Below are 18139 nucleotides of genomic sequence, written 5' to 3'. Positions count from 1 at the left end.
TAAATTGTTTTTGGGGGAGGGTTGGTTAAGGTGAGGGAATTTACCATTGAGCACCGGTAACACAGTCAGGGACACTAACGAATAGAATAGATTTTCCATCTCAGTGTGTCACATTAGATTTTCGGAGGTGCACAGTGGCAGGTGCATGTGATTAGTAACACTGTAACAATGTAATGAACTTTTTAGTTGATCCATCTTCCAGCTCAGGAATGCAAAAAGATCCACCTGCATGATGTGAATGGAGAAGAGAAAAGGAATAATTTTGAGATTTTTTGAAGGTTCAGTATCAACTTTTGTTGTTTAGTGTTTTATGCTAATCTTTATTAAATCATGCACACTATATTGTATGCTTTTTCTTCTATATATTTATTTACTACTTTACATCTATGTGAGGATAAAAAAAAACATTCACAAAAATATATAATACGCTTTTCTTTTTTTCCACATGCACATGTCAAAGTATAAAACTAAAATTGAATTTCCACAGGAGAAACACGGCTCGGCTGAAATTGAAGGTCACAAAGCCCTGTTTTTAATACCTTGTTTCTGATATGCCGCAGTGCTGTGTTCTCCTTCGGTCTCTTTAGCCTTCTGGTCCTTGAGTTGAGGTGGTCAGGGGCTAAGCCTTCAGCGGGAGGACGTCTGCATTCCTCCAGCTTCCAGCAGCCCTGTTCTTCTCTCGCCCTCTTTGTGGCTCACAGTGTAGTGGGGTTAGGAGACTGCCGCCTGAGCTGGCCAGAGCCCAGAGCTGCCGCCTCAAACAACTTCAATGTTAATTTCCTTTTCATCTTGTGTGTGAAATTGCTGCTGGTGTGGCGCTGACCTCCAGCATTATGAGGTCAAGTGTTGAAATCTGATGTGCGCCTCTCAGGCAGACAGTGCGCAGAGATAGATAGAGGAGTGGGAGGGGAGGTAAGGAAGGGAAAAGTCTTTACAAGTTCTCTCCTAGCATTGTTAAGGGCTTCTCTAGGCATGAAGCAAGCCTTCCCATGTGTGCTGAAAGGAAGAGAGAGAGAGCAAATCCACAAAACCCTTCATCATTCCAACTAGACAACTGCTGCTCTTCTCCTTTTCCAATACTCACAAATGTATGAGGAGCAAAGCTATCTGGGATAAGGTCAGCAAGGCCATATGTTGTATGTGAAGTGGTGTTGTAATATATGTTTCAATTTGCTTGGAGAAGAAATGCTATCATACAGTATAGCAGAACACTCATTTTGTTTTGGGGTGATCACTATTATGACTATTGGTCTTTATCGGCCTATTATAATAAGTGATATTATATTTTACATTATAATATGCATATCATTTTAATAAATAGGTAAATATATTCAAATATAAATCTATATATTAATCTCAGAAGCCTATTGTCTATTTATGTCTATGCTAATCCACCTGCATTATATTATTAAAATGTTTCTATATATAAGCATTTTTATATGTATATATAATGTTTAAGAAATATAATATAATATAATATAATATAATATAATATAATATAATATAATATAATATAATATAATATAATATAATATAATATAATATAATATAATATAATAATTTGTTTCTGGTTCATTAATGCTTAAATAATAGTGTATATCTAATATCTATCTATCTATCTATCTATCTATCTATCTATCTATCTATCTATCTATCTATCTATCTATCTATCTATCTATCTATCTATCTATCTATCTATCTATCTATCTATCTATCTATCTATCTATCTATATATATATATATATATATACACACATGCATACATACATTCATTATAGTTTTTAATAACTAGGTAATAGAATATAATAATTCTATGTTTTATGATAGAAATGATGTTTTCTGAGCCTTTATTTGAAATATTTGCATATAGCTATCACCTGGTCATTGGTATGCATCTCTCCCATCATCCTCAAAGGCTGCGCTCACCTCTGAATTACATGCCTCGTTCTTTTGTACCACTTGCAATTCACCATAACTTTCCAAACGAAATGTACAAGTTAACATCTTTTCTTCTAAAGATATTCCTAATCATAAATAAATGCAATCTCTGGCAAAGAGCAGGGGGTGCATAGAGGAGGGAGAGAGAGAAACATCTGAGTAGATAACCATTAGATATGATTCCCATGATAAGACTCAGTAATTTGGCTTTTAGAGATAACTCCAGGGGCTGTCAGGCTGAACGGCAGCAATTTACTGTTTGTTTTATTTTCCCCCTATCCCTTTTTACACATTTTTATCTTGCCTGTTGAAGGGCTTTTCATCTTAGATGATTTCCACTCTTTTTTTTCTGTGTTTGCCCCAGAAGGTGAGATCAGAAGGAAGCAGACTGGCATGTTTTAAAGCTATGGACAAAATACAAATATTTGAGAATGTATTTCATGGTAATTATGTCAGGTTTCATGGCCTGAGCTGTGCACTGAGGCGCTGCCTGGATGCCTTAATTTGTATAGAAATTGTAATCATTTGTTCATTTCAAGGTGAAAATTGCATTTTTTAATTTAAATTGTATCCTGCGTGATAGGCTATTATCTAGAAAAATTGTCTTTGTGTATTAGAGTCTATACCCAGGCGTCACGCTTTGTTAAGAGCTGACTGCTTTCAAAAAGAAGGTTTATGTATGTATCCACAGAATGCAGCGGCACCTGCTCATTATTTTCATTCTGTAGCATTTCCCCTCAATGTTGGATTATTATATGAATAAGTCCACAAGCTGACTGTAGATTTTGCGAGCAACCTGTAAACAGGCTCCGCGACTTATCTCTTGGATTTATACCTGCATGTTCACCTTGAAATCTCGCCTTCTTCCCTCACTGAGGTGAGATGGTACGGAGGACACGAGAAATAGACGTCATTAAAGAGAGATAGCCTATACGAATGAGAGATATTGGTAGGAAAAAAAATGTTGACTGCACCGAGGCTTTTTTTTTTTTTACAATAGGGTGTATTGAGAACCTTTTAGACCGAGAGGGGTTAAAACGACTCCCAGTTCTCTCACAGTTTAATTTTGTAGTGATGCTGGAGTCTGGAGATTAGAGTCTGGGGGCAAGGAGGGGCACACCGAGGCTTGGTTGAGGGATGCCAGGGTTACTATGGGGGTCTATAATCTTGTATTAGGTGCCTGGAGACAGCAAATGAAAGACTGGGTTTAAAAAGGGAAACTTCATAGAATTGCGAGGAGAAATACAATTGTCTTACCCTATTGACATCTGTACTAAAAAAAATCAATTTTAGAAGAGTATAATGCTTCGCAGAAGCAGTATATGTCGAACAATGGAGTCTGTCAAAGGGATACATTCTTCTCTCTGTAACAATCTTCTGCTAAGCTCTCTACTTACCGATCCGGGTTATTAGACAATCATGCGATCTGTCGGTGTAAGCTGATTGTAGGAATGTGGAATCCCTTCGGTGAAGATCAGACACCCGGGCTCAGGTACATAATGTATCCTGGAATAATTATGGGATTTAAGGAGATGTTAGGCTTTGTAAGTGCTTTCTTTGTTACGTTTTCGAGAGGTTGACACCGCAGAGTTTCTAAAACATAATAATAACAGTCAAAGGAGGGGACGGGGGTGTCGTGGTGAATTCTTCAGACATGTTTTAATCAGTCTGCACCTCGTGGCATGTTCCTACCTCCAAATAACAACGTGTGAATGACCCAAAATACTCATTATCATGAAAGCACCACATCCCAGAAATTCTTTAAAATTCCCCTCACTGCAAAGTCAGTTCTCTAATTTTATTGATGGTAGTGGCTATTTACCTATTTATTTATTATCATTTTAAATTATATATTCATTTAATTTAATTATTTGATTTTTCAGTTTATGTTCATAATAATATTTGGAAAATAGTGGCATGATTCAGCTGTCCTCAATGTAATGTGGTCATAAAATGTCACTTCAAACATTTCCAATATTATTTTAATTTGTTTAATAAATAATCTAATATAATGTATTGTTAATACTTTACTATTATAATGAAAATATAATATTTAATGTAGCATACTAGATTATTTATTAATAAATATAAATAAAAATATCAATGTAATATAGTAATGTAACCCAACTATAATAATTGTGTCTTCATTCTTTCTTTCCGTATCACACACACAAATTCCCTTAAATGTATTTTTCTATAACAATACATATATCTAAATAATATACAGTATAATATACGTTTAGCATCTATGACTGTCAAAGGGCAAATAACTGTCATGACCATCCAAACAGCAAATTTGACTGTTTATGAGATCATCCCAGCAGCTGCTCCCCTAACAGTAATATTGGAAATATCTGAAATGATATTTTATGGCATCACATTGAGGACAGCTGAATAATAAAGAGGATTCCTCAGTGTAAAATCACATTCCAGAAAGATTCCCTCACTGTGTGAATGCGTTAAATGTACCCAGATGGCCGCACTAAAACTTGTTTACAATGTATGTTCCTTTAAAGATCTTAATTAAACAGCGAGAGTTAATCTATCATCAGAGAGGTGCTCGTTTTGAGGGGAGGTGTAACGAACACCCGCATTTTGGGCCGTTAATGCCATTACAATGGCTGGTATTCAGTGCCCAGCCTTCAGTGCCCCTATAAGAAACGCTAAATTCCCTCAGGCCCTGCAGCTCTTCTGTGAATGCAGTGCTCTGAGAGTCTCTGTTGTGACACTGTCTGCAACACTTCACTCTATTCACTTCCAGCGCAACTCAATTACTGGAAACTGATATTTTTAGTATCTTAAATCACCACAACTGTCATGATGCTCTTGACTTCAAAGTGGCTATAAAAATACAGCATTGTTAAGATGGGGATTAAATCATGATCATAGTTGACAGCAACATCAAAGCAATGAAAAGAGTGTATATGATAAATGCCAATAGATTTTCATGTTTTAAGTATTACAGAAAATGAGCATTTCAGATTAAAAAGCTTTTCACAAATTTAGTACTAGATTGTAAAGCAGGCCTACATGATACTACTTCTTCTGGCCATATATCATCACTTAGTCAACTATTAAATGCGTGATAAAAATGTTTGAGCATTTTTAAATAGAAAACATATTTTAACATATCAAGGGTTGAGAAGCAGAAGGGCGTATGGGACATTTCACCAACTTTACAGGAGAGCCAAAACAAAAAATTTACCATAGTTTGATCTGACTTTGATATCAATTGTTTATAATACAAATGTGTACGCTCATGGATGAGAAAAAGTAGAAAAAGCTCAGAGCTTTTATTTGATGTATATATCTCCATTTCACTAAAAATGTCACTTACGCCCTTCTGGTTCTCAACCCTTGATATATGCCCCATGAGCATATATTTGACTGTTGCATGATCCATATAAAGAAAGAAGCAATCTATGTGTCTTTGTCCACTTTTTTGAGCTTTAATGCATAACAGATATGCCAGTGCTACAGTAAAGACACCAACAGGCTGAAGGTAGTAAATGCCAATACAAGTTCCCACTACGCTAGTATTTCATACAGCTGAATAAATTATGCCATGATAATATACACACATGCTGAACGGAAATATATCAAAGAAAATTACATATGCGCAAAAAGGTAAACAATGAAAGAATAAAGAGCAACTGAGGTTGAAAAGAGATTTGGGAAAGGTGTATCTCCCAGTCGGATAGTGCTTCAAATATCCCAAAGGTAGATTAATGCTTGCAGTAGAAATGAGTGCTACACACTAAAAACATATTTTTCATTTAATACAAAATATTGTAAGTGTTAAAATGGAAATGTCCTCAGTCTTAAGTTGGCACATGGTCACGTGTTCATGTTTCAGTTCTTGTCCTGAATATTTATGGCATTTTAGGGCACACTGGAGAACAGTTTAGTTTCAGTTCATCTTAGCCACAGAAATTGTCTCTGAGGTTAAAAACACAGTTGAGAAAAGGTGGAATACGGAGCCGTGGTGGCAAACATTAAATGTAAACACAGAATCCATAAATGTGGTCATTTATTCCACGTCTCGATGTAATATTTTGGAGAATAATTTTTTCTTCAAGACAATTATTCAGAGACCATCACACTTTTTACCTATGTATATGGCATAAGACTTACAGTAAAAGTCCACTTCTCTCTACAAAATGCGAAAAATCTGATTTCCATTCTACAGTGCATTTTACAGTGACCACAGAGACAAATTAATTTCCTCGTGAATAAAAAAGTGCTACCAATTTAGTACATCCTCTTCCAAACGTCTGAAACATAAATACACAAATCGCCCTCCGGCCATTCAGTGGCTAATATCTGATTGTTTTTAAGTTCTTGGATAAATCATAAGCTATACTTTCCATGAATAGCAGAGAAGCATATGGGAGAGTATATCAAAAGCCATAAAATGCTAAAATTGGCATTTGCCCATAAGGGCTCATTATAATGGTAATTATAGTGACCGCAGACAAGAATTAGTCTGTGTTCAATGCAAAAAATAGTAGAATGAAAACAATCCATTTTTATCATTTGGTCATCATATTTCAGAACAGTGTAAGTTTTTAAGACAAAATCATCATAAATAACACTGATAACCCTAAAACACTTTCCACCCTAATAGAGCAGGTCACCGACTGATTTTTTGCCCTATATCAAGGCTCCACCAACCCAGATGAAACATATTGACTAGCCCAGGTTTTGTGGAATGTCAGCATCTCTCTGTGTATATCCATCAGAAATGTAATGTTACAAAGCAAGGCCCTGTGGTTAAAATAGAAACAGGAACTAAAGATGAGAAAAATATAAATGAAACATGTAAACAAAGAGTAATTACAATAGTAAATGCAACAGCAATAGGAACAACCACATTTATAATAACAAATATAATTATAATACCATCATTTTCTATAAACAACATGGTCCGAACTGTTTGGAATGGCCAGCGGCTGCAGCTGTAGCCTATGTGTGCTAACACTGGATGCCGACGGGCAGGGCTTTAGTGATTTGGGCTCAGATAATTGATGCTCATTTTCCCTCGGCTTCTTTCTGAAGCCCTGAAAGGGTCTCTTTGTTGTGAAAGAGAGGAAGGATCGGGACGAGTAAGGAGATGCGGCACAATAGTGTCTGTTTTTTTATGTGGAATGGCTTTTGTATTCACGCTGCTATAGGTAGAAAGTCTAAGACTGCCTGTGATTTTGTCATTTCTCTTGGTCTCGTTCACTTCTAGTCAGATTGACCATGTGTGGGTGCTTCAGAAAGCATGGAGGGATGCTGGTGAAACAGATGAGTGGATGTTCAGTTCGAGATCCATCAATACGCCTGTCCCGTCTCCACCTGTAGCAGTCCGAGCACAGCCGAGTGCTCGCCGAGCTTCATCCTTCTCTGTGTGGACAAGCTCACATTCTTAGCCAGGTAATCCACCGCAGCTACACAAGAAGATAAAAACAATTCATTCATTTCTCAGTGATATGCAAATAATATGCATCAGTGACAATTTTTGCCTGGATCTGAAGCACATGCACTTCATACGGACAGTTACTTGAATAAACCTGTTCTATGGTGAACATGCTAGATTTTTTTTCTAATCTCATTAAAAAATTAACTTTTTAATAATATAGTATATTGTTTGGCAACATATCCATATTTGGTAACTTTGTCTGCCTAATGAAATAAGTGTGGTATAACCAACGTACATTTTTTAAAATATATAAATAGATATATTTATTTTCTGTATATTAACTTTTCTCCTTGATTTAAAAAAAAAAAAAAAGATTAAGTTCTGGGAAATATTTTATAAATTTTTACTTGAGGGTTACACCATTTGACAGTTTTTTAGAGCCTTTCAATCTAAATCAAAATGCAAAATGTTCATTTTCATTTTAAAAAATGTATAAAATAAACATGAATACAAAGGTTATATTTCTACATTTTCATCTTGGTCAACTTATTTGTAATTGATTATACCACTTGACGTTTTATAGTCTTTGAATCAAAATCAAAATAAACAAAAACTATTTTTTTTTAAATGTATAAAAACCAAAACGCATACAAAGGTGACTTTTTTACATTTTTAACTTAGACAGCCTTATTTGTCCTTATTAGAGGCATACTACTTTGGTTTTAGTTTTGGGTTGAGTTTCAGAGCAGACACTTCACATCACTGTGAGCTTTCACAAACACACTGCTGATTCCAGAGACACAGAGCACCTGTTCCCCACTGTCACTCACTCCTGTCATAGCAAGTATTCCTCAGCACATTCCTCATTATGTCTGTCATCCTGCTTCTCAAAATTCCACACTTCCCATCATATAACATTATATTGTGATACACCAATCTATTCCATCCATCCATCTTCCTAAAAAAAGCCACCCAAATTGGCATAAACAAGATTTAAATAAATAAATAAATACAAGCCTTTTTAAAGTTCTTTTGAACACAATCAGTTGGGGAAGAAAAGTTGAAGCTAAAACTTTTTCAGCTCTACTGAGTAGATTTAGATAATGAGTCCACTCGATTTTCTACGCCTGAGAAAACTGTTACTGTTGATCGAGATATGTATCTGTACGTCTGCGCGAAATGCAATAGAGAGAGAGAAGAGAGAAGGCAGAAAGAGTTGCGAGATTCCCACCAGATAGGTGTAGCACACAAAACGCTGTGACTAACACAGCACCTGAGGGCACGGCTCGCATTGGATTGATCTGGAGTCTGGCTTCGCTGGGAGATCTTTATCAGGAGCACGTGTCGATTCTATCCTGCGGGCTAATCCAGGGTCAGAGGGCACCCAGAGTCCTGCTCGCAACCCAGGACCTCAGCATTGATCTGCCTCCCTTCTCACACTGTTTCAATTTAAATACATGAGCTAAAGACATTAAAGACATTTGATTGGTGGAAAAAGACAGTGAATCACGTTTGGGGTTGCGAGGACAAACCAAGGACAGGATGGAAATGGTGCGGTGCAAAAAAACGGGGAAGCTCCAATTAACCCCTCTAGCCACAGAAAAGGCCTCCCTCGCTGAGTCCAACTGGAATTGGTTTACTTATTAAGTTAGCACTGCGCTAGCTGTAACCTTCAGGTAATTATTTGCATAGACATTTCCCACCCCCATCCTCAAAGCCGAAATGGAAAAAATGGAAGTGGAAACAGTCAAGCGGACGAGGTTAAACCTGAGGGCTTTGCATTTCGAAACTGTCAGGATTGAGTTTGCACTACTTGACTGTTTTTGGAGTTGGCATTGCGACCACAGCCACTCCTTTTCCGACAAGCGGGAAACACAGTGATCATTTGATCAAACTGTCAACAGTAATGACAAAACGCATCACGACGGAGACGTCTGCGATTAATGGATATAAAAAAGGTGAGCATTAGCTCGCTGGCATTAGCTGCTGGCATGTCAAGAGCCTCTGATGTTTTTGGTCGGAGGTCCTTTGATTATCCCAGTCGAGGAGGTGTTATTTGAACCTCTGCTTCCTTTATTCATCATTAGCAGAAGTGTTGAGGCGGGGCAGAGTGAGGTTGCGCGCGGACGGTGCCAGACATCTGTCAGTGTGACAGTAAGCGCTGCACGTTAATATCTGTAAGCAAGAGCAAAAAGGAAGCTGTCAGGGAACGGTGGCACGTACGGTAGCAGCCGCATACCTGTGGGTGGGCTAGCTGTCTGTACAGGAGACACTGGTGCTGACAGCTAGCAGAGAGAGTAATCACAGCTCATTTAACCTCTCTCCCTCAGGAAGCCTTTCTCTCCTGTCAGCCCCGTTTACTCCTTAAATCCCGCTCAGACTGAATCTCTGCCTTCCTTAAGAGGAACAGCGAATCTGCTCTCTGACACTCACGGTCACAGCCAACACACGCAAAAACACGCACCTCTACAAGGTGCGCCCTTAAGCTGTCTCCCAAATTTCAATGAAATATTAGACAGGTGGGCTAAATCAGTGATTTCACACCACGGGGAGTACTTAAAAGAAATAGTTCCCTCAGACGTTAGGATTCGGTACTAAACTCAACTAAAATAACGGAATGTAAATGAACTGAATTGTAAATCATTTAATGAATAACCAGGTACTCTTTTTCATATGATAGAAAGTGACTCCACAAATGTATCATAAAAGTGGTAAATGTGTTACTTGCTGTGTAATTGTTTGAGAAATTTACTAGCAATTTCTAAATAAATATAGTTTCTACACCTAATTTTTTGTGCCAGTCAGTTAAACTCAAGAACTAGATCTGCCAGATTCAGGTCCGTTTTGTGGACTAGCTATTTGATGCAAAAGATCTGTTATTTTTCATTATTGTTATTTTTAAGATCTATAGTGCATGAATTAATATGACTTAATATGGCTTTAAAAAATATAGTGCATTATAGTGCACAAGTTGTATTGACAACTTTTATGGTGCTTTTTTTTAGAGAGAGAGATTTTCACTACATGGAATGAGTGGCCAGGATGTTCAACTAAAAATTCTTCTTTTGCGTTCCATAGAAATTTCTAAAAACACGGGGAGAAATGGATGAAATACATGTCTTTTTTAAATGAACTATTTCTTTAAAGAAGGTCCTGGTTCTTGAATTATATAACAGTTGTTGAGGGAACACATTAAATAAAATACATATATAAATGTCGGTTTTGTCTCGTTTTTAACTCTTTTAGCTTATCTAAAAACTTTTTGTCTTATTTTAAATAATTTTAAGCCATCTTGAGGTCCCCTTGGAAGAAGTTTGCTGCAGCCCCCTGGTTGAGAACCACTGCACTATAATATTAAATATAAATTACTATTAGGAATTTAAAGGAACACAATTCAGGTTTGGTGTCAATGAAAGCGTTACATTTTTACATTAACTCATTTAGCAGCTGCTTTTTTCTAAAGAAGAGAGGCACTTACTCTGGCCGTACTGACTGTACTGGTAGCCCGCAGTGACCGGGTCTACGCTGTAGCTGGTGGTGCTGTATGTAGGGTGGCAGTAGGACTGGGAGGAGGGAAGGCTGTCAGCGGTCTTGATAGGCTCAGAGCGCTGGCTGCAGCTGGCTGAGATGGGGTTGGAGGCCTCCAGGCCGCTGTGCAGGGGGGAGATGGAGAACTCATGCTGGGGCTGAGGGGCCACAGCGCTAGGGTTGCTGAGGATGCTCATCACCTGGTGGGTAGAAAGGAGCTAGAGTCAGGATCAGCAAAAAGATATGGAAACCACTTCATCATAGGCAGTAAATCGGTTTCCCGATTCATTGTTGGTCACCACATGTCACGCGAAGTTCAAGACCTCATCCTTGATAGGGGTTAAACATCATCACAATGACCCCTTTCCTGCATCTCAAGGGAGCATTTACTAGGCTGAAAACAGTGTCAGGGTAAATAACAGACACAGAAGGGACCAGCGCAGAGCTGGGTGGTAGAGGGGGTGTTCAGAGAGTGCCAGGGTTGTCTGTCCTGAGGCTTTTCTTCGTAACAAGCTCCCAGGGAGAATTTAATCTGGAGCCTTCAGCCATCCCAGAGTCTCAACCCTCATGAATGATTAAAATAATAAACACTCATATTAGATGACCCCAGAGATTGGGAGATTAGACACTCTACAAGGTCTGCCCTTGTTTCGTGTAATATTGTTTACAGCAAATGTAACCCAGTAAATTCTGGAAAAAATAATAATAGTAATATTTTAATATACATTACGGGTGAAAATGTTTGGAATCATTATGATTTTATTGAAAGAAGATTCTTATGCTCACCAAGGCTGCATTTATTTGATTAAAAGTAAAAACAGTAATATTGTGAAATATATTTGCAATTTAAAATAACTACTTTTTATTTGAATATGTTAAAATGTAATTTATTTTCAGAATCCATTACTCTGGTATTCAGTGTCACATGATCCTTCAGAAATCAGTCTAATTTTCTTATCTACTGATTTTTCACATTTGCTGATCAATGTTGAAGACGGATGTACTGCTTAATGATGCATAAAATATAAAAATTCCGTTTACAAATATTATTTCATTTTTCTTTAGTTTCTGCAGCCTTCACATTTTATCTAAAGTAAAAATGAAATAAAACCTAATTATAATACAATAATTCATAATATTCTAATGATTTTTCCAGGTATTTTCATAGTTTTTCATAGAAATCTGTACATAAAACCGTCTGTACACAAAGTCATGGTGTCATGCTGTTGATTACCACAGAAAGCAAAAAATAAATAAATAAAATAAAATATATAATTTACATATATGTACACACATAAACCCCCATTAAAAAATACTATTAATAATAACTGAACCATTGTATAAGTGACAGGTTAAGGTCAGAGTCATTCAAAGCTGTTCCAAAACCAGTGTGAAGCAACCGGATAGAAGGGGTGGAGGCAGAGAAAAAAAAAGTGTGTGAAAGGAGAAAAAGAGGGTCAGAGACGCTGCATGCAGAGGTTGCTCTGCCTGCCACATGCTCCCCATCCGCAGACTGAAACAAAGCATCCTCCTGAACATCAGGTTCACGTTGTGGCTCGCTACGCCCCACTGCCCTTTGGCCGTCTCAGGACCCAACCTGCTAAACCAATTAGCCCATCACAGAGCTGCTGCGAGCAAAATCAAGCCCACATGCACCACTCAAAACAACATCCATGGGCTATTTGTTGAAGTCTGATACAACCCAGGAGATGACAGAGGACTTCAGAATGATCAGCCACACGTTGGGAAATAAATCAACGTACTATAACAAGGCATCGGCCCACCAGTGTGCATACATTCTCAGATGCATGGCCTAAACAGATAAGTGAATTTAGATCAATATCCTCCCGAAGCTTCCAGGAAAATATGCAGCACTTGAAATGGAGCATGTTGGACTATATGAGTGCGGAAAGTCCCTCTTCTCATGTGATATATGATATGAGCAGGCCAAGCAGACTTCCTGTGATGAAGGTGGTGGAGAGAGAGAGGGAAATGTGTTAATTAATGGGGCAGCACACGGTGGGCTGTCATGCCGCTGAGCACTGGTGTATGACCCTGGACACGGGGCGATGGGTCAGGGGCAAACCGCCTGCCCGACAGGGGGCTGAATGGGCAGCTGGAGGGGAGACAGATTTAACAGGCGCTTAATTGAGGTCTGATTATATTCAGCTCTAGCCAGTAAATGAAATGCCGCTCACAGGACTGAATGCAGCACTATTGTGTTAAATATATGGTATGTTAAAGATGGCATGAACCGAACTTCATCTGTTTTCTATATGCACATTATTGATATTATGGTGAACAATTCACCAGTGCATATATTTCATTAAAAAAAAAAGTTTGACCTCAAAAAATGTTTGACTTCATAATTCTAATGATGTACGCCAGACTTCTCCAATCACTTTGTTTATATAAACCCACCTCTTTCTTACAATACACTGCAAGCTTCCATTCAGATTTGCCTCCATTCAATCAACAACTGATGGATAGACCCAAGTCAACGCCTTACATTTTGTCTTTTTTAAGAATCCTTTTTACTCGGATATATAACACAATACGGAAATGTTGCTACTTCCAGTTCATCGTGACTTTAAATAGCAAAGTATTAAAGATGTTAGACAACATATTGAAATGGCATTAAGTCATGAGACGAACACTGATGGCTGACCTACACCATATGCAGCATATATTAACAATACATATTGTTTCAAAGCAGCTGTATAGAAAATGTTTGTTTTAATGATACATTTGGGAAGAATTCAATTATTAGCCACGATGATTGTGTCAAAATAATGTCCGCATAACAGTAATATAATACATTATATGGTTAGTTAACATCATGTATTCAGTTAAGCAGACAAAACATATGTGATAGGCTGCAATCGTAATTATATTTACGTATATTTTTTGACTGTTTTGTATTTCGATCCAAAGTTAGCATCAGCTGAAGTCTTTGCAGGATTTGCTAGATATGCATATTGTCTCAAATTTCATTGTGTTCATCACAACACAAAGTCATTATTTGACTTTGGAAGACTTAGCCATAGTTACCTTTTTATGCTCCAAAAATGACAAAAAAAGTATTTTTGCGAAATACTCTTTCCTTGATCCATTTAAACTAGGAATAATAAGAATTTCCAGCAAACCGCAATGAAGTCATGAAAATCTGTAATCCTCTGTATTCCCCAAATACTGACGTTTCACTGTAATATGAGGTAATTTGAGTTAATAGTAAAGCTTGAGCCTATGTAAGTTCAGCATCTCCCCAGGAGTGGTGTTTTAATCAGATGAGCGGGGGACGCCAACACAAGGGGTGTCAGCCCAGAATGTGGGCAGAGAGCGCTGGGTGCCTGACACCTCCATTCAGCCCTGCGCTTAAGCAGCCTGTAGCCTGGGTGATGCCATTATTGTGCTGGAAGACAAATTATTCAAATCTTCAAATTTAGCATAACCTTATTGACATCAATTAAAGTGGCAAACGGAGAATATTCCAGCACGGTGAGAGGTAGAGCCTGGCTTTTTATCACGAGAGGCAGCACGTGGTGAGGCTATTGTCAGCTCAATCCTCTCGCCGCACAGCGCACCGTGGAGAGAGGCCTGCCTTAAACCGCAGCACCCAGCCAGCTGTAATTAGGACATTCAACTTAAAGTGCACATGGAGCCACAACACAAACACTAACAAACAGCAGGACGGCCTGTGAACTCTTTACATGGGCTACTGCACTCACAGTGGGACAACCGCAAAACAGAAGGGGCAGAAACGACAGAGTCTGGCTCTGTTTTAGAAAGGGATCACATATCAGCCACAATTTTTGTCATGGGAATCGCTGTGCTAAAGTTGAATTGTTTTTAAGAAAACAGAAGACACTTTTCTTAAGAGACTATAATAGTGTGAAAGTTTCAGGATAAATGCAAGTTAATTAGTATAGAAAATAACACTTTTACTCAGTTTGTAAATAAAATGTAAAAAATGGGGGTAAAATTAGAGAAATAATTAATAAAATGAAATAATGGTCCAGAATAAATAAAGGTTAAATTATTAGCACATGGCCACTCATTATGTAAATAAAAAAATAATAAAATGACATAATGTTCTATAATATATAATGGTTAAATGATTAGCACAGATTTTGTAAAGGAAAACGTAAAAATAAGTTAAATGATAAGTATAGAAAATAACACTGTGGGGAAAAAGGGGGAATTTAAAAAGGGGGAAAACAAAAATTGGGAAATAAAATTTGAGAAATAAATACTAAAATTACATAATTTTCTAGAATAAATAAAGGTTAAATGATTAGCATATAAAATAACATTGCCACTCAGTTTGTAAAGATAAAATAAAATGCAATAAAATAGGAGAAAATAAAATGAAATGGAAGGGTAATGAAATGTAATAAATGGGAAAAATTAAATAGATATAGAATAGAAACACAAAAACAGAATAAAATAAAATAGTGCATTTATCCCGCAGACTTTAAGTAACTATCAAAGTACTTTTTTTATTTGTTTCAAAGCATAAGGGTTAAATATGCAATATATGGTTTGCAGAAATGTTTCCTACATCATTAGAATTTTGTAGGAATTTCTTAAATTGTGTACATAAACTTTTAGTATAAGCCAGATTCTGTTAAAGGGCAAAATGTATAAACTCGGATAACCTTGCCTGCAGTTATAACCCAAGAATACAACCGAGCAGAGTCGACAGCCCAGTCAGATGCAGACTTGTAATCTATTATCTCCTGCCATACTACCATTGCTAAGTAAAAATCAATATTCTTTCCACATGTGTAACCTTTTTGTATCTGATACGGCTGGTGGGAGGAAGCTGGAATATTTGCCAATCAATCTGGCTGACAAACAACATCCCCAGGCAGTGCGACTCTCCAGGCCCACAAACACCAGAGGACAAATCCAGGCCGACCCACACCAGCACACAGTGCGAACACCCCGGCTGAGACACACTTAACTTTCTTGAGCCCTTTCAAAGTAACTCCCTACCCCCACAGCCCTCAGCCCCCCACCCCAGCCCAACTATTTCCTCTCTTTCTCTCTCTTTCATTCTGTGAAGCATCCCCCAGTATCTAGGCTTTCATTTGTTGTCGGTCTGTGAGAGAGCTGCTAGTGCAGATAATGCCAGGCAGGATCCAGTTTAAAGGACATAGCTGCAGGCGTTTTGCTCCTCTCTCTCTCTCGCTCCGTTTCACTTTCTGTCTCCCGACAGACAGATTACTTTATAAATAATAATAAAAAGTAATTAATTCTCTCAACTTCAGAGCCCTCTAGCCTGCAGCAGTGTAAATGTAAGACTGGAAATTGATACAATGTGCATCCTTTCAGATAAACAAACAGCGCAGTGGCAATAAAAAGGAAAGCTTTTCACACTACCATAATTTCCTTAACTGTCAAATTATATTTTTTGTCTGAGTAAATGTTTGACGTGACTTGGTTCTTTGTTGGTTTTTTTCTTGCCGAAATGGAACGAAGCTCATGCTTAACTGGAACAAAACTGAAATGCGATGACAGGAAAAAAACGAGAGGCTAATTCAACAAAACTGGAACTAAACACTTATACAGAAGATGGCTTAATAGCACTCTTTATTAATAATGTGATATCAATAATAACTACATCACAATACAATCTATTGTAATTTGGTGGGCAGGAGGCAAATTAAAGCAGGAGTTTTAGGACTTGCTAGAGAAATAGTATAAATGTTACTGTAAATTTAGAGGTTACAGGATTGTTTATGGTCAACCCCATGTTCCAAGTCAAATAGAAGTGGTTACTATAGACTTTGATATAACTTTGACTCAGCAACCACAGTACTGAAATTTCTATTTTGTTTTTAAACATTTATTTACAACTTCAAAAAATTCATTTTTAAGATGTACAAGAAAATACTTTTTCAGTATCCTTCAACATTTCTTTGTAATTATTTGTGAAATTTAATAGCAATTCGTCAGTAAAAATGTTTCAAAGTAAATCCTATACCATTTTTGTAACCATGAATGACTACAAATATTAATAAAAAATATAATAATAATAATAACAATAATAATCAAACAATTAAATAATGAATAATTATAATCAGTCTATACATTTTATTATATATACTAATATAGAGCATTTATAATATATATATTACGTTTAAAATATAATAATATAAATTTAATAATATAAATGTAAATTTATCAGTTTTTCTATTTTTACAGACAAAGGAAACAGTTTCTTTGTAATTATTTGCAAAAATTGTTTCAAAGTAAATCCCACACCATTTTTGTAACAACAATTGACTACAAATAAACTATAATAATAATAACCAATAATATTAAATAATGAAGAATTATAATCAGTCTATACATTTTATTTTATACTAATATAAAGCATATATATATATATATATATTACATGTATAAAATATAATAATATAACAATAATATAATATATGTATCAGTTTTTCTATTTTTACAGACAAAGGAAGATGTTTTCTATGGTAATCAACAGCATGCTACCACGTTTTTATGTCAATATTATAAGTTGTATTTAAACCAAAATACACTCTTAAGAACAACAAACATTATGCTGTAGGTTTAACTGTAGATGAATCCCCTGTAGAGAGCTATAATAGCATAAAAAGACACTCGGAGTCCCTGACAATACAGTCTGTCCACCTGCTCTGAGAGAGAGAGAGAGAGAGAGAGAGAGACAGAGAGAGAGAGAGAGAGAGCAGTAGGACAAATGTGGGTGGAGACTCTGGGAGGACAGTGTGTGTCTGTGGGCCAGCTAACTCACACACACAAAATCTCTAATTTTACACACATCCACACTCAGCTTAATCTGTCCAAGACTGGATTTGCTGGTGTGCAAGAGAGCGGCTCTCATTTCACTGGAATATACACAAGCATGTTGGGAAAATGTCACCTGTGCAGGGTGCTGGATTTACAAGGGTTGATGTCATAAGGCTCTCTGCACAGCTAAAGGTTACATGTCCTACCCTCAGACCTCCAGTCCTAATATCATACTTACAGAGATCAGCTGCAGTAAATGAACCGAGTTAAGGGGGATAGATGTGGTATGAATACATTACATACATAAAAAAAAAGACACTGCTTCCAAAAAAACGATATTGGATTTGGGGATTAGCAAACAGAGCACAATGTTCTCTTGAGTGACATGAGTATAAAAACACTCACCGACTTCAGCATTACATTTCAGGGGCAATATCTGATGCAATGCAGCCGTAATTAAAGAAGCGCTGCCATTCTTTGTCG

General features: G+C 37.0%; 1 protein-coding gene across 1 annotated transcript in view; it reads right to left on the bottom strand.

Annotated features, from left to right (window-relative positions):
• Positions 1–5370: 5370 nt before the first annotated feature.
• pax7b (paired box 7b) overlaps positions 5371–18139 on the bottom strand; it is a 50813-nt gene continuing 38044 nt past the window's right edge. Inside the window, 2 exon segments of the mRNA XM_079401355.1 lie at positions 5371–7370; positions 10821–11070. Coding sequence (XP_079257481.1) covers positions 7255–7370; positions 10821–11070 — 366 coding nt within the window. The 3' untranslated portion in view covers positions 5371–7254.

The sequence above is a fragment of the Barbus barbus genome (assembly GCF_936440315.1).
Source record: "Barbus barbus genome assembly, chromosome: 40".
Taxonomy (NCBI): domain Eukaryota; kingdom Metazoa; phylum Chordata; class Actinopteri; order Cypriniformes; family Cyprinidae; genus Barbus; species Barbus barbus.
The sequence above is the reverse complement of the archived record's forward strand: the minus strand, read 5'-3'. Positions and strand labels throughout refer to the sequence as shown.